The sequence below is a fragment of the Ischnura elegans genome, assembly GCF_921293095.1.
Source record: "Ischnura elegans chromosome 13 unlocalized genomic scaffold, ioIscEleg1.1 SUPER_13_unloc_1, whole genome shotgun sequence".
NCBI lineage: Eukaryota > Metazoa > Arthropoda > Insecta > Odonata > Coenagrionidae > Ischnura > Ischnura elegans.
The window spans coordinates 3,314,153-3,340,561 of record NW_025791657.1 but is presented as its reverse complement, the minus strand read 5'-3'; the positions used below and the strand labels follow the sequence as shown (position 1 = coordinate 3,340,561).

At 37.3% G+C, this 26,409-nt stretch overlaps 1 protein-coding gene across 1 annotated transcript in view; it reads right to left on the bottom strand.

Moving 5' to 3' along the window:
* LOC124172577 (zinc finger protein 2 homolog) overlaps nucleotides 1-21,981 on the bottom strand; it is a 172,637-nt gene extending 150,656 nt beyond the window's left edge. The window contains exons 1-4 of the mRNA XM_046552019.1: nucleotides 21,429-21,981; nucleotides 21,173-21,310; nucleotides 15,994-16,161; nucleotides 202-321 (exon numbers count right to left, since the gene is read on the bottom strand). Of these exons, the coding sequence (XP_046407975.1) occupies nucleotides 202-321; nucleotides 15,994-16,161; nucleotides 21,173-21,310; nucleotides 21,429-21,596 (594 nt within the window). The 5' untranslated portion in view covers nucleotides 21,597-21,981. The remainder of the gene's footprint in view (nucleotides 1-201; nucleotides 322-15,993; nucleotides 16,162-21,172; nucleotides 21,311-21,428) is intronic.
* Nucleotides 21,982-26,409: the final 4,428 nt, after the last annotated feature.

Below are 26,409 nucleotides of genomic sequence, written 5' to 3'. Positions count from 1 at the left end.
CTTTTCACTATCAAAGATGATGAGTAACCGTGAATGGTCAAATGAAGGCTTATGGCACACCTCAAGTTTACTCATTCACATTTGATAAAGTAAGGGAAAAGTATTGTTATTACGGTAAAGAATATTGGAATATTTCATGGCGGATATTCCTGAATATGTGTCATAACAAAATTGTGCTAAACAAAGCAAAAGTACACTCACCAAATCATCCGTTGCCAATGGGTCTATGGCATCGCTTGGTATTCCAGCTGGATCTGGTGTGTACGTCACGGGACAAATACCTTCACTGAGGTGATCTTCGTTCTCCGCTTTCACAGTACACTAGAAGATAATGCTGAGTGTCAATCAATGAAGGCAAAACAATTAATAATGTAAATGTTTATAAAAAAATAACAATAAAACCTCCCGAGACCATTCAAGCTGGCTGAAATCATGTTTGCACAAGATTTTAGCGACAAGCTAAAATGAAATGGCTTACATGACCAGTTTACTCTGCACACCTTGGTGTGGAACGCTTCCCAATGTGCAAGCCACAGTTTAATTGGGTAAATTCTACACCTTCCAACCCAGAGGTTGCAGGTTCGATTCCCAACTGGGTGGCCTTCCCCCATCAAGGCCTCGGAATATTTGCGTATCCTCAGCTTGATTGTAGGAGAGGACTTCAAAGTCCTGAATTCCATCAATCAATAAAGATAAAGCTATTATCATCATTTTTTCATATTTATTTAGAATAATGGCCATTTGTTTCATCGACATTGCAGGGCCACCTGAACCTTGGAACATCATCAGCCCCAGCATAAACTGATCTTGCCCTACATGTGCATAATCAAGCATACATATGGGCATTTATTAAACTAAACAGTTCCTAAGGCTTACATGCCTTACACCCTAAAAACACAGCAGCTAATAATAAGGCTGACATCAGGGGTGCAGCTAGGAATTAAGGCAAGGGGGGAAGGGTTTAGGTGCAACTAATACCAGGGTGTGTGGGGGTATGGAATACCCACCAGGATAAGCGAAAGGTATGAGATTAGTAAATTGCGGAATTTTAAGATAAATGATTCAAAATGGTGAGTTTTATGGCTTTCTGAGGGATATTTTATTCATCCTTACACTATTCTATTACTTGAATGAATTGACGTGGCCCTGTCCAAGCCGAGATACGGAGCACGTCAATAGGGTAGTTTCCTTCATCAAAGGAAACGAAGTGCATTGATTGCGATTCCTTACCCACCATTGGAGTACTCACAATGTACAAATTATCATGAAATGGCTGACAAAAGGGGTGCGGCTAGGAATTAAGGCAAATGATGTGACGGAAGGAATTTTCTCCGGAATCTTTCACCCTTACGTGCCGGACATCGGGTGGATCCGACAGCCTTTTTCATGCGCAGAACACCTGACGTTGGGTATAGCAGTCGTGGATTTTTCAGCACAGATGACCGGACATCGGCTCTAGCCGACACTAGGGAAGGGAAGTGACCGCTGAGGTAGCAATTGTCTGATGCATTCAGGCATGGCCTGAGACACAGCTTAGTGAGACCTTAGGGCCACTACTAAGCAATAAAGCCCAAACCTCCCACTCATTTATGACCATCCTCACTGCAGGAATCCATTGCATAGTAGTTACCTTTTCAATAATTTTTTCAGTGATATATTTTATTGCATACTACTATGTTTTTATACTTTGAAATGAATTCTTTATTTTGTTCTGTGACCAATCAATTTTTAAACGGAACTTTAGCATTAAAAATAACAGACTTCCAGACTTATAGTCATATTACCTTATATTTTCTAACCTAGTTATTAACGCTAGGAACCCGTTTAAAATTTCACAATGCTTAAGAAAACGTAAGTAATTCTTTTAGAAGAATAGATAATTTCAAATCAACTACAATGTTTGGTTGAAAAAATCACTGGTAACGCAATATGTTGAGTGTGGATTCGTGCTATGATAGGGTTAGAGGGTGAAGTCCAGTGGTCGAGGTAAGCGATGGGCTCCCCGTTGAGCTGGGCCACAAATCTGAGGAACGAAAATACCAGGGTAACTCCACCCCAAAAAAGAGCTCTGTACGGAGCATTTAAAATATTCTTATGCTACTTGTAGCACCGGAACGTTTTCCAATTGTAGACTCCGGCAGGAAAGGGTTAATTTTCCCCGTCATGATCCTCAAGTCGGGCTCTTAATGTGTCGGGCTCTTAATGTGTTGTCACCTACTGTGCATTTAAATGTGTTTACAGAAGTCGCCACTCACTTCGCTGACGGACAAATTGATTTGAGCTTCACGGGCAAATAAGGTGCAGGGATTAAGGATGCTAACCACTTGAAATAGCTGATTTAACCCATTAGAGCATTAAGTATTCTAGAAATCCACCATAAAATAAAATAAATTATATTTTGTAATTAAAATATACATTACTAAAATAGAGGATTTTGGTTTACATATAAGACCAACTACTATCAATTTCACTCCTAGTTCTGTCGTGACTACCTACATGGGGTGCATCCATCGAACGGTCTACTTTCAGCTATGATAATAGACACAAAATAGTCCGGAAAAAATAGAAAAAATATCAATGAGTTCAATCTATAGAACAAAAAAATGTTAGGAAAATTTTCAACATGTTTTGCTGTACAGGGGTGCAGCTAGGCATTAAGGCTGGAAGGGGGTTTAGGTGCAACTAATACCGGGGTGTGTTGGGGTATGGAATACCCACCAGGATAAGCCGTAGGTGCAAGGTTAATAAATTGCGGAATTTTAAGATAAATGGTTCAAAATGGTGAGTTTTATGGCTTTCTGAGGGATATTTTATTCATCCTAACACTATTATATTAGTAATATCAATCCAATTAAGTAAAATGGGTTAAACTTAAAAATTTCTCTGGGCTCTGGGGGAGGGGGGTTTGTATTTACTTTAACTTATTCAGCATGCATTGACGTGCACGTTAATTGACGTGGCCCCATCTAAGCCAAGATACGGAGCATGTCAATGGGGTAGTTTCCTTCATCAGCAAAAATGAAAGGCATTGATTGTGATTCCTTACCCACCATTAGTGTACTCACAATATACAAATTATTTGATTTTAGAAATCTCAGTTTAAATGAATGTTAATGATCAATTTTAACCTCATTTGAAAAAGGCCAGATTGGCGCCCATGCGATTCCACTTCACGTGACGTCACAGGGACCTAGTTCCTATACAAGAGGTTTGGAGTTATGCATCGTCTGAGATTACCAATGCATGCATGAGGCAAGAGCTCAGGGAAACATGTCTTAATAATTGCCTATTAAAACTGCCTAAGGTCGGAAAGTTTCCTTCGTTTAATGAGGTATTAATAATCCATAATTAATCCAAGTGCTACCTGCTAGCAGGATACTCTGCTACCTGCTAACAGCCAGCATCAGCAGCCTGTACCTAGCGGCACACATGTCCTCGCCTCAAGGCCACCTCATTTTGCAGCGGTGGGAACCAGAATGATGTCACACGGGCTTTTCCTGGCATTCATACTTAGTCGTTGCATTTTCATGTGCTTGAAAATTTTCACTTTTAATTTAATCGCGAAAAATAGATATCATCATTTAAAAATCTTAAAGTGTGAAATGCGTACTCCAGGAGTAATAATCTTTTGATTTATGCAAAAAAAATAAAACGAAACCACCTTATTAGGGCAGGGGGGGTTTAGGTGCAACTAATACCAGGATGTGTGGGGGTATGGAATACCCACCAGGATAAGGGGTGCAAGATTAATGAAGTGCGGAATTTTAAGATAAATGATTGAAAATTAGTTTTTACCGCTTTCTCAGGGACATTTTATTAATCCTTACTGCTAGCAGCCTGGGTCGTATCAGTGCTCAAAGACTTGCCCCAAGGTCACCTAACAAGGCGACAGCTGGAACCAGAAATACGTCACTTGGAGTTTTACCAGCATTCCTACTTAGCCGTTGAATTTTGGCGTGCTTGAAAATTTTCACTTTCGGTTTAATCGCAAAAAATAGTCATCGTCATTCCAAAAATCTAGGAGCATGAAATGCGTACTCCAGGAGTACTACACTTTCGATTTAGGCAATAAAAAAATAATAGGAAACTATCCTATTGACAAGCTCTGCCTTTCGGGCCTTTATCCACCTCTGTATGTGACTAATATCGATTTCCGAGTCTTCTGATTGTGTGCATCGCCTTCAGGAAGCTCCCCTATTTCGAGATGGCGATACTCTTATTCGGGTTTTTTTGGCCAGTAATTTACGGATGAGGTCATCATGATAGCCGTTATTAGAACATATAGATTTAATAACATCAAGTTCCTGGTTGAAACTTGAAGCAGTCATTGGGATACAAAGGAGTCTGTTTAGCATAGAGTTAATGCCTGCAATCTTGTGAGAGTAAGGATGGTTTGAGTCTGCGGGGATAAGTACATCTGTAAAGGTACTTTTCCGGTAGATTGCGAAGTCATGTTTGCCTTCTTTGAGGGAAATCGTAAGATCTAGGAAGTGGATTGAGTAACTGTCCTCACTTGTTTATTGGCACAGTTTTCAACTATGCATTTGGAAATATAAATTTTTGCATTTACAATCAATATTATGATTTAATTCAATTTTATCCTCAACTACAAACTTTTTAATTTCTACCTATTAATTTCAATAAATATCAGCTGTTTATTGTTTTTTCAAAAATTTATTAGCCTGTGAGATAAGTATATTCCACATTTTTTTAACTTTAAGAAACCAAAAACAAGTATTACAATGAAGATGACGATTCAACACTAACGACTAAGAAAAAAAACAATCTGCAATATAACACGTCTATAGGAACATGGGTGTCATAACGACGCCCTCCCGGCATTCTTGGGGTATGCCAATTTCCCGGCATTCTAGTGTTAATCCATGTTTAACTTCACAGTTTAATATCCTGAGTAAATTTGTACTCAATCGATTGTGATTATAACCATGTAAATTTGAGGAAAAGAAGATTGAAAGTTAATTAAGGTAACATATCATATTTGTTTTGAAGGTAGTAGTAGTAGAATTGAGATTAAGGGTGCGTCGACGGCAAGGTCATTTTGCACCACTACTCAATCATTTGATTCAAGACGCTTTATAAATGGATCTTTACTACGCAATTTGTTTACATAAAATAGAGGGAAGCTTTTAAATTTTATTGAAAAGACCTATTTCCTTGAGAAACAAAATTGTACTACTTAGATTGGTGGGGTGGTCTCCTAGAATAGATTCTAGGTCCCCATCTAGATTGAACCGTGTTCGCGCGTCACGGTATTTTTCGCACTCTGTCAAGATATGTCGGATGCTTAAAGGGCATCTATACTCATCACATTGAGGAGCTTGCTTCTCTTCGGTAAAAAGAAAGGCATGAGACAGAGGGCAGTGCCCTATCCTCAAACGAGTGATAACTACTTCCTCCCTTCGATTGATCCTGGTACCCTATTTTGAACCGTGTGCACCGTTTGTAAATAGTGCACTATTTCAACGGAAGTTACAGATATGGCGCAGAAACTACTCTCTTTTTTTCTTTCTCATTTTATCGGCCAAATCTGACGACATTCATGAAAATCGGGCCGGCATTGAATGCGTTAATCCTTACTCCAGTAATGAGAATGCAGCTTGGATGCTACCAATAGATGGTGTTTACAGCATAATAGTCAAAGGGACAACATAAAGGAGACACTATTCCATCCCGAAGAAGTTTAATTTATATTTTCATTCATAGTGCATAACATGTTTTATTAAAAAATGTCCACAGCACAACAATAGGTGCAGAGATCAGTATTTTCTCAACATTTGCAATGGAGTGCAGTAAAATCCTCATTATCTGTGTACTTATTTTGAATTTCAACAAGTCTATTATGACATTGTCTTAGTTATTAAACAATTTATAAACAATTACTCAAATAATTTTTTTTCCTTCTTATGAGCAAATCAAGACATGCCACGGAAAAAAAATTATTTTCATCAAAAATTTGTACCTATTACAGGCAGGGGCACAGCTAGGAATCAAGGCTAATGGGGGTTCACACATTCTGTGCTCATGACGTAATGTCTACGTCATGGCAGTGGCTACCGAGTGGCTGATGACGTAAGGGTTACGTCATGATTCCCTTCTGCATTATATTCCACCCTGAGCGCCAGCCACCGGTGCTATGGTATCACAGAGGGTCAGTCACCACTCTTTGCCTGTTTGCCGAGTGGAAAACTCAAAAAAAAAAATTCTTTTCTATTTTTTCTTTGTTTTTCTATATTAGCTGATTTTGCTCCGCAAGTACGTCTTTGGGGGTGGGTTTTTACAATCTATTTCATTATTACTTTTATTTTATAATACAGAAAGAAGCAATAATTTCTCACAATTGTTCGTATATCTTCAACAAAAACTTTTACAAATATTCAAAGTGAAATAAAAAAATATCCTTTTACAGTTGACAAGGATAGACAAGATACTTTATTACAAGGTATTTTATCTTTCTTTATGAATTTTCACACAATGATTAACATGTGTTTATTTAATTGGTTTTACGAGAAGGAATGGAAATATTTTTCCCTTGTAGTTATTTTTATTTTTATTATCAATTAATGCTATCATGATAAATTGCTTGGCTGGTTACCTAATTTCGGACATACTCCAGTTATGTGTAATTTAATCTTTATGATATATAATAAATGCTTCCTTTCTTATAACTTAAAAGATTCGGGGAGAATTTTATTTGCTATGATGAAATCACAGCAAAATTTGTTTTTAACTTTATTATGTTTATTTGCTGCTACGCTTGAAATAATAACCATAATTGCATAAATCTTACAATAACTTCAGTGAAGTCCTGGTTCTACATTTCAATTTATTTTTTACTGTTAACATTTCATGCACAATAGCTAGCCTTCCCCATACTTACATTCACTAACATTTGTATTACAGACTCATTACTTGATTTTTTCCATAATATTCTAAATCCTTGCAAGCATTTTATTTGGCATCCTCCCCAACAAATAAATGCCTAAAGGCCTGGTTACATGGTGCATTAACGCTTAGGGATTAATGACAAAATGTATGAACGCGAGAATGAATGGAAAAATTCATTTTGTAACCACCCCAAAATGTACAAATGCATGAACGCGTGAACGGAAAATAGAACCTGTTCTAATTTCGTTCATGCATTCGCACAAGGTGAACTCATAACAGAGCCACCTGGTGGGAAACACAGGAAACAACACATTTAGTTGTCATCTGCAGGGCTATTCAGTAACTCTTAACGCGTATTTGTACTGTATCGCAAGTGCTTGAATCCTACCACAAACTCACCATTTGCATCTACACTAATATTCATACAGAATATCCCTGTATGTATGCCGGACATACCAAGATTATGCCTATGGTATCTTATTGGTTGCATTATGCCGGAACAAAACAATCTGTGAGGTTATAACAGAGTTTTCAACACGACATCTGTGATATACAACGGCTATCATACGACTAATAGAACACATTTAAATATAATTTATATCATACGAATTAACGACAATTCTACCTTTTATAAGTCTGAGGTGGGAATGCACTGGCCCACCACAAAAAGACGACTAACATTAGCAAATTCATAAATCTACCAGATCTCTAAACCAACATCTTTTCCATCAACAGCAAATATCTTCTTAACTTTATAACTGTCCCGGACAAAAGTAGAACAGTATTAAAAATATCTACTCTCATACATCATCTACACTCAGTGAAACAGATGACAGAAAAATGTCTAAAAAACACGGCTTAAAAACAAGATGCGTCTACAAATTTCAACAAGTATTAACTTTGATAACGGTTTGGAATAAATAGAGTACTATTGAGATAACATTAAGTGAACAATAACAATAAATATTAAATATAAATAAATGTTACTGGCACGAAATGAAACAACTTCGGCAAATACAAAGAACACCACTGTATACACGGCAGCGCAAATATATTACCAGTATGTGAAATTTCCTGGTCCTACAGGAAACAACGAAAAGGGATTTATTTTCTGGTATGTATCGTCTGCTTCCTACCTAATGATACTGTTTACACATTTAAAACTTGCGCACTGTAAAGGGAATAAACAAAAACTAAACGCCTCGCGTTACGAGAAAATGTGTGAAAACTTGTGCGAACGCATGTACCGTGTAACCGCTCATTCATGCTCCTCGTTCACGCAAACGTCCATGAATTCAGACATGCAAACAGACACGCATTCATACATTAACCCATACGGGTTAATGCACCGTGTAACCAGGCCTTAAGAGATCAATTTCCCCAAACCCCATCTCATGCCGCCAAACTCAGAGAAACTGATCTGGCACGAGGATATAAAATGGGCAATGCGTGTCCTGAAGGAAAATTACTTGGCCAAAATATTTAACCATAGAAGAATTTCCCCACATTTTTGCCTTATTTTTCATGTAAGAATTATCAAAATTTCCCCTACCTTGCATTATTGAAAAGCTCATCCCTTTTATGACTGGCATTGCCTCAGGAGAGAGAAGTCGTATGATCAATTCATGTCATTTCTCCAAGCCCTTCAACTCCACGAGAACCTATCAACGTTCTCTGACTCTAACACTCCTCTGACCAACTGATTATTCAAAATTAGCCCCGTTATAGACGCATTCAAGGAAACAATGGAGAAAGTAGTGACCCTCTCTCGTGACCTCAGTTTGGAAGAGTCTATGGTTCCAAGAAGTGCTAGGCTGGGATATGGTGAATAGATGAGGGGAAAGCACTACAGGTACGCAATAAAGTTGTATATGTTGACGGAAGCAAAGAGTTTTGCAATCCAAACCTTCGAATACCAAGCATCTTCCAACTCAGAAGTGTCTGAGAAAGGGCATTTGTAGAAGATGATGGAAGATCATTTTGACTGCGGCCAATCCTTTTACATGAATAAATTTTATAACAGTGTAGCCAGTTCTAGATTCCATCCAAATGGAAAAACTAACGTGACGGGGACACTGAGGAGAGGCAAGAAAGGTATTCTTCCTGTTATGCTCTCCCATCAATTAAGAAAGGTGAGGGAGTGGAGGCCTTTCCTGAGGATGAAATCTGTATCTTATGGTGGAATGATAAGAGTGAAGTGCGGATGATCAGCGCTGAATTCAGTGCAAAAAAAAATGATTGAATCCACAAAAAAATGAGGGTGAACGCCAAGAAAGCCTCAGGCGGTGGTTGAATACAGCAATTACAATTGTGGCATCGATCATTAGGATCAAATGATGTCTTACTTTCCCACTGAAAGGAAACCCATCAAATGGTACTACAAATTGGGAACCCACCTACTGAACTTATTGTTACTGAACTATTATTTTTTATTCATAGAAAATTTTTGGAAAATTCCTCTCTTCGACTTTCAAATTCAAATTATAGAATCTCTTATGACAATATCTGTACTTCCTCAATCTTCGACACTTTTACAGAGACGTCATCCTAGCCCGCCTCATCCAAAACCAAGGCTTATCAGGACATTACCCCGATTATATGAAAAACACAAAAGACAGAAAAGACAAAAATAGAAGAGATGTAATCAGTGCTTCAGAAGAATGTCCACCAGGACACGTCATATTATAGCCTCACCTGCCTGGCTGAGCCTCGATTGTGTCTTGAGTGTTTCCAGAAGTATCACTAGAATTTGTTATGCAGATAATTATTTACCTAGCAGGAAAAAAATTTCTTTTTAATGCATACCTTATATATTTTCAATTCCAATATTTCTATTTAAATTGATATTATTTGAAGCATAGTAATTAGTAAATGAAAAATTATCCTTCGTATGCTGTTCAATGTCTGATTTGTAAAACAATATGTTTTATTACAATACTTATATGTCCATAAAAATTTTCCTTTTTGCTTATAAACCATTGTATATCATTATAAAATCTTTTCCAGAGGATATCATATTGTTCAGTCACATTTCCCATTATAGAGAACAACACTTTTGCAGGAAATATTGGTAATACTCGCAATATTTACTTAAGTGTGATAAGACATTTAAAATCGTATTTAAATGTATCTTTTCTAGATTTAAAAATTAATGTTAGCTGCATTGCTATTTCTATTAGTTTTTTCCAGAAAGTGATAGGTCTGAATGGGTTTTCGCTGCAGTACTGACAATGAGCTAAGAGATATCGGAAACATGTAGGTGTGTTGCGGGAAGGTATCACAGGTTTGACAGGATACATAGAAAATTTTAATTTCAAAATTTTCAACAAATGAAGGGTTACTTTTAGAAAAAAAGTTGAAAACATGTGCCCAGCATCACAAATAAGATCACGTCGTTAAAATAATAATAGAAAAATACAAATTTTTGCCAAAAAGTCAGCCACAGGGCATTCTCTCTAAAATACTGTCAGCACGGAATGTGTTTTGGCTCAACTAGAAAAAACTGGGGGGTCTGGAGGCATGGAATACCTGCTAGGGTAAGCTGGAGGTGTGGGGGCCCTCCCCAAAAAAAATTTAAGATAAATGGTTCAAAATGATAAGTTTTACGGCTTTCTGAGGGACATTTTTTCTATTCTGTAAGTAATATTAATCCAATTAAGTAAGGTTTAAACTTTAAAAAATTTTCTGAGCTCTGGGGGCATTTCATACCCCAAAAACTCCCCCTTTGCTGTGCCACTGATTACAGGTATTCCTCACCTAAAACTACAGATATGTTCCTAAATTATCTCATGTTAAGGTAATTTAGTGACAGGGAAGAATCATATGCCAGGCAGTAGAATAGGGTAGTTTCCTTCATCAAAGAAAACGGAAGGCATTGATTGCGATTCGTTACCCACCATTAGTGTATTCATAATATACAAATTATTTGGTTTTAGAAATACCGGTTTAGACGAATGGCAATGGTCAATTTTATCCTCATTTGAAAAAGGCCAGATTGGTGCCCAGGCGATGCCACTCCACGTGACGTCACAGGGACCTAGTTTCTATATGAGTAGATAGGAGTTTCACATTGTCTGACATTACCAATGCTGCATGAGGCACAGAGCTCAGGGAAATATGTCTTAAAAATCACCTATTAAAACTGGCTATGGTCAGTAAGTTTTGCTCATTTGATAAGGTATTAATAATCCTTATTTAAGCCAAGTGCTACCAACTAGCAGGGTACTCTGCTACCTGCCAGCATCCTGCGTCGTATCAGCGCTCAAAGCCTTGCCCAAAGGTCACCTCACTTGCGGCAGCGGGAACCAGAACGACGTCACACGGACTTTTCCCAGCATTCCTACTTAGCCGTCGCATATTCACGCGCTTGAAAATTTTCACTTTTCATTTCATCACAAAAAATAGATGTCATTATTGAAGAATCTAAAAGTGTGAAATTCGTACTCTAGGAGTAATTACCTTTCGGTTTAGGCAATAAAAAATAATAGGAAACCACCTTATTTCCATATTCTGGATCATAGACTGATTTTTCTGGGGGCTGTTTTACATCTATGGGCATCAATATAGTTGACAAGGCACAATGATGGAAAAATCTAAGTGATGCAAGATTGCAAAAACCCAATATCTTTGATAAGGCCGTTTTACAGTGGGCACGGAATTGTGCAGGTTAGAACTGCATTTATTTCTAAAATGGCGCGGAATTGCACAAAAGCATGGACAAAATTAGAACAGGGGCTATTTTGCCATTTTACATCCACACATTCTCACATGTGTTCTAGCAATTCATCACACCAGGCCGACCACTTTTCGAAATAATCCTCATCTTTTCCCTGTTAACGCCAGCCTACACAATCACAACACACGCTCCAAAAACAACATACACTCCCTCCAATACTCCTACAGAGTCTGTTTAAAAGGTCCATACCACTCCATTGCCACTGTGTACAATAAGATTCCTATCACCATCTGTTCCATTTCCTCATCAATCCAATTCAAAGCCAAACTGCAAAATATGCTAATTGAAAAGAGCTACTACAATCTAAATGAGTTTTTAACTGGTGTTGTGTAATAACCTATGACCTCAATCCCACTGATAGCTGTGTGTTTGTATAGCTCGTCTGTATCATATTTCATTATATGTTAGCATTTTATGCTGTATTAACTTGACGAAACTCATGGATGTATTATCCCAATGAAGTTAATAAATATTATTATTATTGTTATTATTATTATTATCGCTATTAGTTAGTCAATATAGTAAATCCTTTAATAGCCATTCCAAATATTTCTTCAGCATACCAAGGAACAATACAAATGAAGATAGTGTGTTATCTCTGATTAAATCCCAGTGGACTGCTGAGAGAAATTAATAAAATGTGGCCCAAGTAAAAATTCATTAAGAGTTGTTAAAGATACAAAAATTGCTTTAAAAAAATTAAGTCCACCGAAAAATACACAAAATGATAGTGCTTATTAATTTTTATTACTCTAAATTATGAAATTGTCGTAATTTTCAAATGTCCTACTCTTCTTCGCTTTATTTTTTTAGTAGGGTGTAAATAGTACCAAAGTTACCATAGTTTACCCTTAGTTTAGTACTATAGTTTGTACCAAAGGTATGTTCTGGAAAACTCCCTCTTTTCCTTTCTTATTTTATGGACCGATTCGTATGACTTTCATGAAAGTCGCATCCGAATTGAATGTGTTAATAGCTAGCTTATACAAATACATAAATTGCTTAGGGAAATTAGATCCACAGAAAAATACATAAAATCATACCGCAAATTAATTTTATTGTTCCAAATTATAAAATTGTCATTATTTTTCAATTGGCCTACTTTTCCTCTTATCGCTTATGTAATAGGGAGCTGTCCTTCATTTTTCACCTCATGGCATCTGGTCCCCAAGTCACAAAAGAGAGGGTGACTTTCTGTAGAAATACATGCATTTACAATACGCAACGCTACTTTCCTAATACTACCTAGTAAATGTCAACCACTTAGGGTCATTTAACTCAGGTTTCACTGCAGATGATAATAAAACTTACTAAAATATTCAAATATTCCATCCTGTAGAAGCTAGATTTATAATGTCATTTATAGTGCATTATAGAGAAAAGATTGGCTGATACGACAATTAAGTGGAGATATGCATGAAACCAACCTTAGGATTATTGACCGATGATGATGATGATGAGTGCATTATATGTAAATGGTTTTCAAAAATATCCACATCATGACAATAGGAGCAGAGAGATAAGTATTTTCTCAATATTTGCAATGGAGTGCAGTAATATCCTCATTGTCTGTGTACCAATTTTCAGATAGATGGAATTTGAAACATTCCACCATAAAATATTCCCCTTAAGTCAGTTACTAAACAATGTATGCACTGGTGACGTTTTATTTCTAATGAACAAATCACGACATGCCATTGAAGACAAAATTCTTACCACATATATATTTGTACAGTCGGATTCAAAAGTATTGCAACAAATGGAGCGGCGCCACTTTCGCCACAGTTTGGAAATCGAGTTCCGGCATTTTCTATTGTACCAGTGGGAGGGACATTTGAACAGCATTCCCACCTCCCGTAGTATTTTTATAACAACATCGTTAAAGGGAAATGTATGCGGGATATGTGCAATGTTTAACACCAAATAATTTATGCAGCTTCTGCTAGATAATACATCTACGTCCAGAACGTCAATTTACCTTCTCTCGTAAGTTGGCCGATCCGTCGAAGTATATTGTCTTACAATTAACGCTGAAGCTTTTCGATCAGCGATAGCGAACATAACATACATATAAAATATCCGCCGCAATATCACAGTAAATATTACGAGTGAGTGTTTAAAATCAGCTTGATTTAGTGACACTAGAAGACCGGTTCATTCCTTGCCTGACAAGGGTCGTAATGAATCCACAAAGAAGTCAACGTGTGAGATGGACTAGTGGTTAGGGTGAAGAGTTACCACGGCAGCAATCCCAAGTCAGCAGTTTGAACCTCTGCGGATCAATTTTTTTCAGTTACATAGTATAGCAGTGACATTTTTTCCCACTTTAACTCATATTAACTTGATGAAACACTGCTGTGAAACATGCATCCTACACTCAAGACTATAGATATGTCCCTACAAAATGTCATGTTAATTAAACATGGTTCCCACTCAAACTAAATTACATAATTCACGGTTTTTCCAGGTTTTCACGGTCTACATTTCACCAAATTCACGATCTTTTGGTAAGCCATTTTAGGAAGAAATATTGATCACGTAACAATAACCGGTCGCACTTTTAACTACTATAAAATTTAACAAACGCGATAGACACCAGGAATGCCAACGTAGCAATGAAAGTGCTCTAATGACGTCACCAATATTTGCCAAAATTTTGAGCCGGCTAAAGGTTGAGCGTGGGAAATGGAGGGTGGCGGGGAAGTCAATTTTTTTCCACGATTAATGAACATTTTAGCTACCAGTCTTCCAATCACAGGCTTAAGGTCTGTGTCTCGTCATGACACACTGACCAATAATTGCACTCCGAATACAGTGGAACCCCATTTTATCGTTCCCGCATTGATCGTTTTCCCGCATTCATCATTCGCCGCTCCTGGTCCCAAATTAAGTTCCATAAAGACAATGTAATTTTTTCCCGCATCTATCGTTCCCCGAAGTATCGTTTTCCCGCATTGATCGTTTGAAGATCGCGGTCCCATCGAATAATTTTCCACACACAAGTGAGAACTTTAAAAGGTGGACTGTAAATAATTGATGATGAAGAAAAGAATACGGGCTAGAAATACGTGAATATTCCAGAACGCCTCGGTATGTCCAGTAGCACATGACGGCAGGGGTGAGGGTAGAGCGAGATCCCTGGTGAAAACAAGAAGTGGGATGAAGCCGAGGATCAGGTGGGCATGCCGCTGACGATTAACGCCACATTGCCTCAATCATATAAAAAATTTAATTGCTAAAAAGGAACATTTGAAATAATAAACTATTTTTGGCCTTCTTCATCCATCTCATAACCATTCACTGCGACGGCGAAATCAGTTGTTTGAGGCATAACACGCACATTTCTCTCGTAAATACGTATACTTGAAATTGCATTTGATGGATAAGAATTTTTACATCAGACAGAAATGCATAATAGCAGCGAAAATTCCAAGTGGAGTGCAAACATTTTTTAGCGATACGGCTTGTTCCTTTAGGATATTTGAAAGAGAGATAAGTCGAATCAACAAAATGACCCAAGCGTTTCGATAAAGTAATAATATTCCCGTAATCAGCTAAAATCTTGTTTGAATCCATTAATGAATATCATAATTCGCAAAAATCCAGCGTTTGGTGGGACATAGGCAACCCGGACAAACATTCCCGCATCAATCGATTTCCCGCATTCATAATTTTTTTCATCCATCCCCCTGAAAAACGAAAGATCGAGGTTTACTGCATACGTGTGCACATAAATGGGTGGGCAGTGTCTGCGAGTTACTGACCTTGAAACATGATCGACATATCAATTTTTCTTTTGATCAGTCAATCATAGATCTACAATCAAGTGTGAGAGGTTTTTAAGGTTTTTTGATGAAATTCACGGCTATTTCCAGGTTTTTTCACGGTAGACGGAATTCACGGGATATTCACGGTTTTAAGGTTTTCACGGTTGAGTGGGAACCCTGTTAAATTTAGTGCCAAGAGAGAAGCATATTCTAGGCACATATTCTAGGCATTCTGCATCATAGACTGACAAAACTGGGAGCTGTTTCACATCCATGGTCATCAACGTAGTTGATAGTGTGAAGGCTATAGGCTTGCAAAGGGAATTGAGATTGTCCACCGTTGACATTTCTCACAGAGGATTAGTGGTTTTATATAGCTAAGATTGAGTTATAGGCAAATAGATTAGAGTGGTTAAGCTTTTTGTCTCATGACATACAACTGATGGTCACTCGAGTGAGGGTGACTTCCTGTAGAAATGCATCCAGTTATGCTGGGCAGAAGCAATTTCGTCATGCAACGTAGAAAATACCTAAAAATTAAGGTTATTTAACTCGGGTTTCATTGTCAATGAGAGTAAAACTTACCAACATATTTGCTCCAGGTTGATGGGAGTCTGACACAGGATTGTATATTTCAGTTGTTTTGACTGAGCAAGTGAGATGTGAGGTGCCTTGTATCTCATCTCTAATGCTGTCAGTTGTCTCAGCTGGAGATCCCAAATTGTCATCAGCTGCCTCCTCTTCTTTGAAACTCTGCAGATAAAGTAACAATGATAAACAACTCTCCTCTTTCAGCGTCAAAAATTGAAGGATACTCCTAATCTTGAAACAGGATTTTTAATGTGTCATCTAAGCTATTGCATAAAAAAGTGGTGTCTACATGTCTGCTAATTTATCACTCAAAAGCTACACAGCTGCCGAAACGAAATTTCACAGGAAGATTCTCGGTATAATGAGTTCATGTAGTGGCTGTATTATAACATCCTTGGGGCCATGGAAGCCAGAAAATAGTTGTCTTCAACAGTGGTATCTTTAAATACGAATCTTTGACGTGGGATATGTTTTTGATGCATTTCTGTTGTTCTTGACGTCTTGTTTACATGTACTCAAAGATGAACTCTGGTAGATAAGGTGTAAATCTCATATGTTGGCAACATTCTAAGAATGGAAAGTGTGAAATCCTCAGTCTGATCTTGGAAGAGAGAGTTGAAGGAAAGGGAAAATGTCCATGGGTACAAAACATCATAGGTGTGACAGCAGTTAGAGATTCTTGGGACCGATTTCAATGGTCAAGAGAGTGATGCCTGAACAGCCAATGCACTGAATTGTGCACAGCATGACAAAGAAGAGAAAGAAGACTATAAGAAATTCTTTCAGCTCCACATCAATAGTCTGGTGGATGAAACTTATTCATTTAGCAGTTTTTTTTAACTATCAAATCTCATCACTAAGTAAAGTAAAAAGTAAACACAGCTTAAACGCTTTTTGAGCTCTAAATTTAAGTGAAAAAGCTGTTCGCCAAAGAAATATTACAGAAAAAATGTCAAACAATTACTACAATGCATTCTCAAAAAGGCAATTTTTGACCTTATGCTCAAATTGCAATTAACTAAATTTATTTTAAAATTTCAAGACCATTCCGTTTCCCAACACTAACGAATTACTCACAAATCAAAATAATAATGAAAATTCACAGTGTAAATTTTATTCAAAACACCTTCCTCAAAAACCATTAAAAAATGCGGCATATTGTATGGCAAGCCACGATTGTGAATACTGTTACATACGATAATGATCAAGAGAGTAATGCCTGAACATCCAATGCACTGAATACTGTACAGCACAACAAAGGAGATAAAAAAAGAACCTAAGAAATTCTGACAGCTCCACATCAATAGCCTGGCGGTTGACAAATTTAGGAGATATTTTTAATCTACATCTTATCACTCAGTTAAGTGAAAAGTAAACACAGCTATCATGCTTTTTGAGCTCTAGGTTTAGGTGAAAAAGTTCTTTGCCAAAGACATCTGCATAAAGTTGACAGTATACCATAAAAAAATTCTAAAACAACTAATTTGATCCATTCTGTGCTCAAAAAATAATTTCTGACTACATACACAAAATACATTAAACAAAATTTACTCACAAAGTGGAACACCAGTCATTCAATCATTCCCTGTACAGAGAATTTCTTACAGAAAAATTTTCTGAGAAAGTTAACATCCAACAAAATTACTTATCTGAAAAATATTTAAGTTAAAAAAGAGAACTCAAAACTTACTTTAATTATCCCAGTGCAAACTTTACACAAAAGACCTTACTGAGGCAGAAAAGTATGAAATCCTCAGTCTGATCTTGGAAGATAGACTTGAAGGAAAGCATGCACGAGGAGAAGAAAATGTCCATGGACACAAAATGTCCCACGCATCCCAACAGGTTGGAAGACCCTACAGGGCGCGATTCACCCTTCAAATGGTAAATTGCACTGGGGTACTGAAATTTCGAGATAAGGGTAGTTTTCTTCATCAAAGAAAATGAAAGGCATTGATTGCGATTCATTACCCACCATGAGTGTATTCATAATATAAAAATTATTTGGTTTTAGAAATCCCAGTTTAGATGAATGTAAATGGTCCATTTTAACCTCAATTGAAAAAAGCCAGATTGGCACCCATGCGATGCCACTCCACGTGACGTCACAGGGACCTAGATGCTATATGAGCAGATAGGAGTTTTACATTGTCTGAGATTACCAATGCATGCAAAAGGCACAGAGCTCAGAGAAACATCTCTTAATAATCACCTATTAAAATTGCCTATGGTCGGAAAGTTTCCTTCGTTTGATAGGGTATTAAGAATCCTTATTTAAGCCAAGCTCTACCTTCTAGCAGGGTACTCTACCCAAGAGCCACGCTCGGCAGCAAGCAGCCTGCATTGTAGTGGCGTTCATAGCCTCACACATCAGCAGCCAGACTTCACATGGGCTTTTCCCAGCATTCATACTTTGCCATTGCTTTATCGTGCTCGGAGATTTTCAATTTTCATTAAATCACAAAAAATAGATGCCATTTAAAAATGTAAAAGCATGAAATTTGTACTCCAGGAGCAATAATATTTCCATTTAAGGATTTAAAAAAATAGGAAACCACCCTATCAGATATACTAGGGACCAATATCAACAGGCAAGAGGGCAATCACTGAGCAACTAATGCAATGAATAGTTTACGGCATTAAAAAGAAGATAAACAAGAACCTTAGTAATCCTGATACCTCCACATCAATAGTTTGAAATGTATTTGGTCTTTGGACACAGATTAAAATGAACGTAGGATGTAATAGTGTACCATGGATCATGCAGTTTTTTAAATTAAAACTCCCTCTGCTCGAATAGTTCAGATAGCACAAAATTAGCAGTACGTGGGGGAGTACATTCACATGACTGCTCATGTGTTTCCTACTATAAGAGCCAGTAGCATGCACTATAGTGAGATAATGCATGCTCCAATATTGTTTAATCATGAGTATAAGCTTATATCTCCTCTAAATTGTGTAATATCCATGTGCCTTGAAAAAGAGCCATTTTTTCCCGTGACCATGAATATTTTTTTTTACTAAAAGGAACATCGGACTCCAGATTTTTTTTATCAGGATCTTTGCTCATACATTAATGATTGCTTAAAACTGAACCATGAGTATGTATTTGCATGGCCTTTCCCTGTGGATGCTGAGAATGAAAAATGGTACAAGCGAGATTTTTTTGTAAATTTTATTTTTTTGCAGCTGAATTACGTCATGCAGTGAATATTTAATGACAATCGTGGGATCATAATGGACCACTTAGCTTTAGGAAAAAAAATCATGCCTTTCCATCCCACAGGAATGGAGTTATGGATGAAAATAAATATCACCATGTGTTGCATGTTGCGGTACTGTAGGGGTCACGCCCAAATTTCAATTACTCATATTTCATCAACAATTGACAATTAGGGGCTAAAATTGCACACAATTTCTCATTATACCAGAATGTATGACCATGGCAAGTTTCATAAAAATCCGAGTCGGTGGGTGTCATGGCCTGGTTGATTTGAATTGGAATGACCCATATACGTTTTTAAATTCTTAATCTAATCACTCATTAAAATAAAAAGTAAATACGGCTAACATGCATTTTGAGCTGAAAGAAAATATTTTCCCCAAGGCAGTACTCTTTGCCAGGCCAAAAGGTGGGGATGGGGAATTTGGAAGGATGACAAAAGAAAAGGACAAAAAAGTAAAACTTGGAAAATCACGCTCACACTCATGCACCATGCGGATTTGCTCCGAAGAACAAATTTCAGCATAGGTCTCAGTCTCAAACACACACACTCTGGTTTGCAAAGCTTCCGCATACGCCAGCGACCCACTCAAACTAAAGAAAAATACAAAAATATAAAACTAGGACAATCACGCTCATACTCATGCACCAATATCATTAACTTCTTTTTTAATTCATTTATTTTCTTTCAACTGTTAAACAGCCATAGATCATTCAATTATCTGTATGCATTTTGAGCTCTAAATTTAGGTGAAAAAGTTCTTAACCAAAAACCATGCATAAAGTTGAAAATATAACTGACAAAATTTTCAAACAACTAATGCACTGCATTCTGTGCTCAAAAGGCAATTTCTGACCACATACTCAAAAATCATTACACAAGAGTTATTTACAAAATGCAACACTAATCCATTCCCCATACCATAGAATCTCTTACAAAAACTTATGTGAATAAGTAAATACCTTACAGAATCACTTATCTGAAAATAATGTGTTCAAAAACTAGTAAAAAACATACCTCAAAATTGATTATAATAATCAAAATACACAGAGCTAAAGTTCACACAAAAAACTTTGTTCTACCACTCCAAAAATATTAAAAATGCAATACAGTTTATCATATGCCTAGCCGCGAATGTGAAGACTGTTACATAGGATAATCATCTCAATTAATTAAAAACGGTTTTTCACCACACAAGCCATGTTTAAATAAAATAAGCAGTTCAATTATTTTCTTATTGTTTTCAATTTTACGTCTTTTTTAAGAACGTTTTTAAGGACATTTTTTTCAACCATCATCTTCAAAGCTTAAACGCAATTTTCAATACTAGGCCACTTTTGCATTCATTGTACCTCTCATCTTTTCGCATAATAAGCCTTGAACATGGGAAAAAAGTGTCTTAGCCGTAGGCAGGTATGTATTTATAAATGACGCAAACCTCAAGAATTCAAATTAAAACATATACAAGAGTTCAATTAAAACATTACATTTTTTCGTGCGTTAACGCCTAACCTTGGCCACCGATAAAGAAACTAATCTACAGCGCTATCACAGTTCATGCATAGCAGGAAATATTAATAGATTTGTTTGATCATTTTACGGTTACCCAGCATTTTATAAAGATTGTGTCATAGCACAGAACGTCTTCACTTAACACCACTGCAACACCATCTCCAAGGCAACAAGCACTTTGCACGGAGTCAAAGTCCTCTAAAATTCCCTAATATTATAACTTAACAAAAGTATTTGCTCTAATTACTTTCTTATCTCCAATCGAATGTGCGTATTTATTTTCTTGAATTATGGCATAGTGTAAAAAATCGATTTAAATTTTGAGTAAATCCTATCAAATTTCTACTATAGTTGAGTCCGAATCTACGTTGATTTGTCACTGCTGTCGAAACATACCATGCACCAGTCTTCAAATACGAATAAAAGAAAGTACTCACCCTAAAGAAATTACTCCCAGACAGCTTTCTGAGTTTAGCGTCCGATTCTAAACAAATGTTTTTGAAAACACTGAATTCCGTGAGCTTTTTCAAACACAGTGGACAAAGGGTGGTAGGCAGGCCATCTCCCAATCCAACCTAAGAGAGCAATCAACAACTATACATTAAAAGAGTGCAACATTATGCTCATGACATTGAATAGAGAAAGTTATATGAAAACTAAACATCGAAAAGATGCAGGTAATGTGCCACTTACTTCTAAACCAAGTAAACCATGCAGGGCATCCTTCACCGTTATTCTGCAAGCTACGTTTGAAGTGAATATGTTGTAATAACAATCATTATTCTTCATGCATAGTCTGCACAGGGTATTCTCGGAATTTCTTTCCGATGAAACCGAGAAAATACCGGCGGTACGATTCATATTTTGATTTCAACCACTCAATTAATCTTTGAATAAATTAAATCGTCAATGAAACCACCAACACAGACTGACTGAGATCTCCAAATTCGTCGGGGAAACTAAATTCATTACAATGATGAATGAATTCGTTATTTATAATGCTCACGGTGAAAGATAAGTTTAAATTATAAAACTTAAAAGACTAACAATCGTCTCAAAGAAAAAATACACCGCAGCAAATTGGATAGAGACCTAACGAGAATTGTCATAATCAATGAAATGATCAATGTTAATATAAGATTATGCAAGCAAAGATTGGTTTACATTAACTGTTGGCTAGTTATGATTGTTACCGCTAGAGGCACATACTCATAGCAGGCTTACAATAGGGGCGGGTTCACGACACCTGTAACCCGCGAGGCGGCGCTTGTGCGAGGCAAGCTCCGCCTCTTGGGAAGCTCCGCCGTTTCCCGTATGAAAACCGCCATAACAGTTTTTCGCAACCAATGAGAGAGAGGAGAATTTATAACAGTTTCTGTTTTCTGCGGAATATTGACTTGCAAATATAAGTAGTGGCTTTATTAACATTTAAAAAAATAATTTAAGCCTTGGATACATACAATACCCTTTGAAAATCTCGTTCAGGAAATCAGCTGTTTATTGTTGTTGTTGGTTTGGAAATATTTCAAAATGGCTGTGCCCAGGTGGGTAAGGTCATTGTTTCATAGTAATAATAACGGTTTCTTGGGATTAAATGCTGAACATGTTACCTATATCCGCTCGCAGTTTGTCCAACGCATGTTGTATGTAATGGGAAGTAATCATTGAAAGGGAAATATGTTTTAAGTTCGTCGTAATTGTGTTAGGTTTCGGCGTCCATTTATTTATTGCGTGTTAAAATATATTGCTGCTTTGCTTCTGTTGTCGTGACGATATGGCTTGACTGAATTAACTCGAAGTTTGTCTTTATAAAGTAAGACTCCCTAAATTTCGGTGTTCATTCTTTGATTAGGAAATGTAGGCAACGCCCTTCAACCTGTGCTTTCATGGATGATGATGGAATAATCTCGATGTTTCGGCCGCAGATCTGGAAAAATGAGGAAAAACATGGTAATGGTAATTTTCAGGATGGATGGAACAGCTGTGAACTAGTATATCGTGTGTAAAGCTCTGTGGTGTGACCTCATACTCAATGTTTTTGTGTCAGCCTATTACTATATGCTCACTGAAAATTTGAGTGGAGAATCGTAGATGTTCGAAAACTTTATTACTATTCGGAGTGATCCCTTCATGTTTTCGTGCAAGTATGCAATGATTCGACTGCCCATGCTATATATTTGAATAAAATTACAGTTTCATCGAAAATGGAGAATGATGTGTGGAAGGGAATTTCGACTCGAGGGGCATGTATATTTGTATAGGCTGTCTACTTGAGTAAATTAACAGTTGTTGAAATATGGTACAATTCGTTTATTCGCATAATTCGACCAGATAGCTTACATTGAGACTCTTTTTCGTTGCTTGTAAAGTATTGCAATAAAATTATGGGTAGTAAATATGAAAGCATTGCGGACAATTATGCTATCTGTTGTAAATGGTTGCATTAATTGTTATTGTTTAGGTTCTGTCGATGAAGCAATTTTGTGCTCCGCAAAATATGCTCGGATGTTTATTTCCGCACAATTCCTTTAATATAGTTGATTATTCAGCTCGCATAAAGTTGGTTTCAATTCATTTTTAGCTATTGTTTCATTTAACATTATCTTGAATAATGCTCACATCGCGTTAAAATTAGCCTCAGCCATGACTGAGAGAGTGCCCATCGATTCCTGTATAGATGCATAGTAAATCGTTCTCTTTTACATTCATGCAAGAGAAGCCATGTAATTGAAGGTATTTTTTCACCGAAGGTTTAAGTAATTTTAAGTTGATAGTTCTTAGGTGAGTCTCCTTGATTGCAACGCATGTAAAAATATACCTCCAATCTTTTTAACGTAATTATCTATTAATTATCGCACCACTTGACTGAATATTGCAACCAATTATTAATATTAGGGTGTTTGCATTTAATGTATGTAATAAACAAGTTGTTATAAAGGTTTGCTCGCACACTGAATGAATAATATTTAGCTAAATTTACAATAACATATACTCCATACTTTGTGCTTTTAATATTATTTTTTATAACTATATGCCTGTGGCCCTACCATTTCACGCACTTTGATTCGTCTAGCACTTAAAACCATATTGTGGATTTTGTCAATCATTTTGTGGGGTAGACACTTTCACAGAGCGTCCGCAGCGTTCATTTTATATGTATGGCAATGTTTTAACTCATTTACCCTATGGTGAATAGTCTCAACCACAGAAGGAGGACTTCCATAATCCTCATCCAAGTTAACTTTTATATCTATTGGCAACAGGAATCAAAGTAGCTGACATCTGGTGGCCAATTTCAGAAATGAGACATGGAGGATCGGCCGGTTTGTTTACTAATGCTACAGCCTAGCGGTGTGCGAAACGGATGTGTTTTCAGCAATTTTGTGAAGCGAATACTGATGTATATGGTAAATCTCAGTTGTGAATAATGAAGTAATTTTCTCCACATCTGACGTTTTGGAGTTCAATAGAGACATCAAGAGGTCCCTCGTTGAGGGCTATGAGGTGGAATGCTGTAACCTATCATGGTTGAAGCACTGTTGGAGTATTTGGTTCTTGCAATGGGCTTTAGCATACAAACAAGCGTTATTAATGGCATGTCACACGAGATACAAGCTTTTCAGAAGAAAATTGGCGCTTCTTTTTCCGTTTTCGTGTGTATTGTTTGACGATTTTATCCACCATCATCACAAGAGATATATCATTATTAAAATCATCAAACAATATGATAGGCATCTACTCACATAAGCCATCCGTCCTCAATAATCTATTCTTCTTAAGGGAATTCGACGTCGGTGTGGTCGTGAGTGGAATTCCCCTTGCATTGGCGTTTTGACTGCTATGTGGAGTCACTCGACTCTCACCGGCTAGCGAAGATCGATGGGGAAGTGGCGAGACGGGTCTCCGTGCCTCGGCCCCGGAATTTTGGCCATTTGGGCTAAGCGACTCGAGAAATCCTTTAACCCAACGAAGCTCGCAGGCCTTAGAAACGTCGGGGTTTCGAACCGCATCGTATTCAGAAGAGCAGGGTCTAGTTATTGAATGAGAAAGAGACAGATGTTTTAAGGGCCGACCCGGTTTTGACGGGCCCCCGGGCGGAAGATGTCCCGGCGATCGTGGGGGGGATCGCCTGGGAAAAGTTTGTGCGACTTTGGGAGAAATTACTTGTCTCAAGCAGACTTAGTCCCGGCAATTGGTGGGTAGTCGGCCTGGAATATTCATATAATTCTCAGTTGTCGCGATTCGAATCATTTCCCCAACCTTAACTTTCCTGGCTTATTGGATATCTGAAAATTCATTGATAGTTATTGCAAGTTTGTTCAACCTTCTTTCCGTCTGCATCTCATCCTCTGACACCTCCATACTTACGCGAACAATTTTTAAGTAGGCATTAAATGATACAATGAAGGTGTCATGCCTTCTTGTTTTTTTCTTAAATAAAACTAGCATGCTAGCTCACTCTTGCCCATTCTCATGACGTGCTCCCACTTCTTTCCCAAATTAGGGGTGTTGCGGAATCTATGTAGAGAGATAGCTTTTGTCTCACACTGGTCGGTGCAATCATAAACACCGCACATTTTGTTGCTCATGAACTTTTCCTTCTAAGTTTTTCATCATAATGCCATTGATATTCGGCTAAACGGTATAGTGCTGGCCGGCTAACGTTTCACACGAACAAGCGTACTAATGCATCCGATCCTCCATATTCGGCCATGACACCTAATTTAGTGCTGTCACCTGGATTCCCTTCCAGATGCAATTGTCAATAAGAACAATGACGCTTTCAATAAGAACATAAAACTCGGGTATTCGCAGGTTATCGTTCCACACAAACAAACGTACTAAAGTGGGCGATCCTCCCTATTCGGCCATGACACCTAACTTAGTGCTGCCACCTGGATTTCCTTCCATTTGCCAATAGTGTAAACCCTTTCATAAACTTTATCACCACACAAAACGCAACTTTGTTAATTTTTATGAACAATTTTCGTGGAGACTCTAGGGACTTATTAAACAAACCTCATGTATTAGTTCTCTCAAAGTTAGCCATGAATTAAGTATCATTTGGGAGCTAAGTAAGTGATATTTGCACACCTAATCCAAGTTTTGCAGTGGTTTTAGAGAATTTTTGCATTTCTGCATGCATGAAATTTTTTCATCATGCTAGTCAGTCTCATTGAATAGAAAATTTTCTCACGATTCCAAATATATAAGCCAAATTTCTCCTAGGACTCCAAAAACGTCAATAAATACTAATTAAAAATGCTCAAATATCGCTTGAAGTCACATGACCTGAAACACCTCCTGACGTCATCGCACGGTACACCATTCACTTCGCTAAAGCCCGTATGACACTTGCCAATTTATTGGCCAATCCATTGGATATTGGATTGTGTACCCACTGACACACGCCAATTTCTAGCCCAATCTCAGTTTCACAATATTGGGCACAATTTCTTGGCCAATCTACAATTTAGAACAGGTTCTATTTTCTCGAGGCCAATCTCCAATCAGAACTCAGTCTTGTCGACTCCTAGTGGCCAAAACTAGAAGCTCTTTGCAAAACATTTCACCTCGGAATTTTAATATCATATATAAAAACTTTACAAGCATAGCAACCCATGAAATAGCTCAAATAATTAATGTGTACTTTGAGAGAATATAAATTCACAAA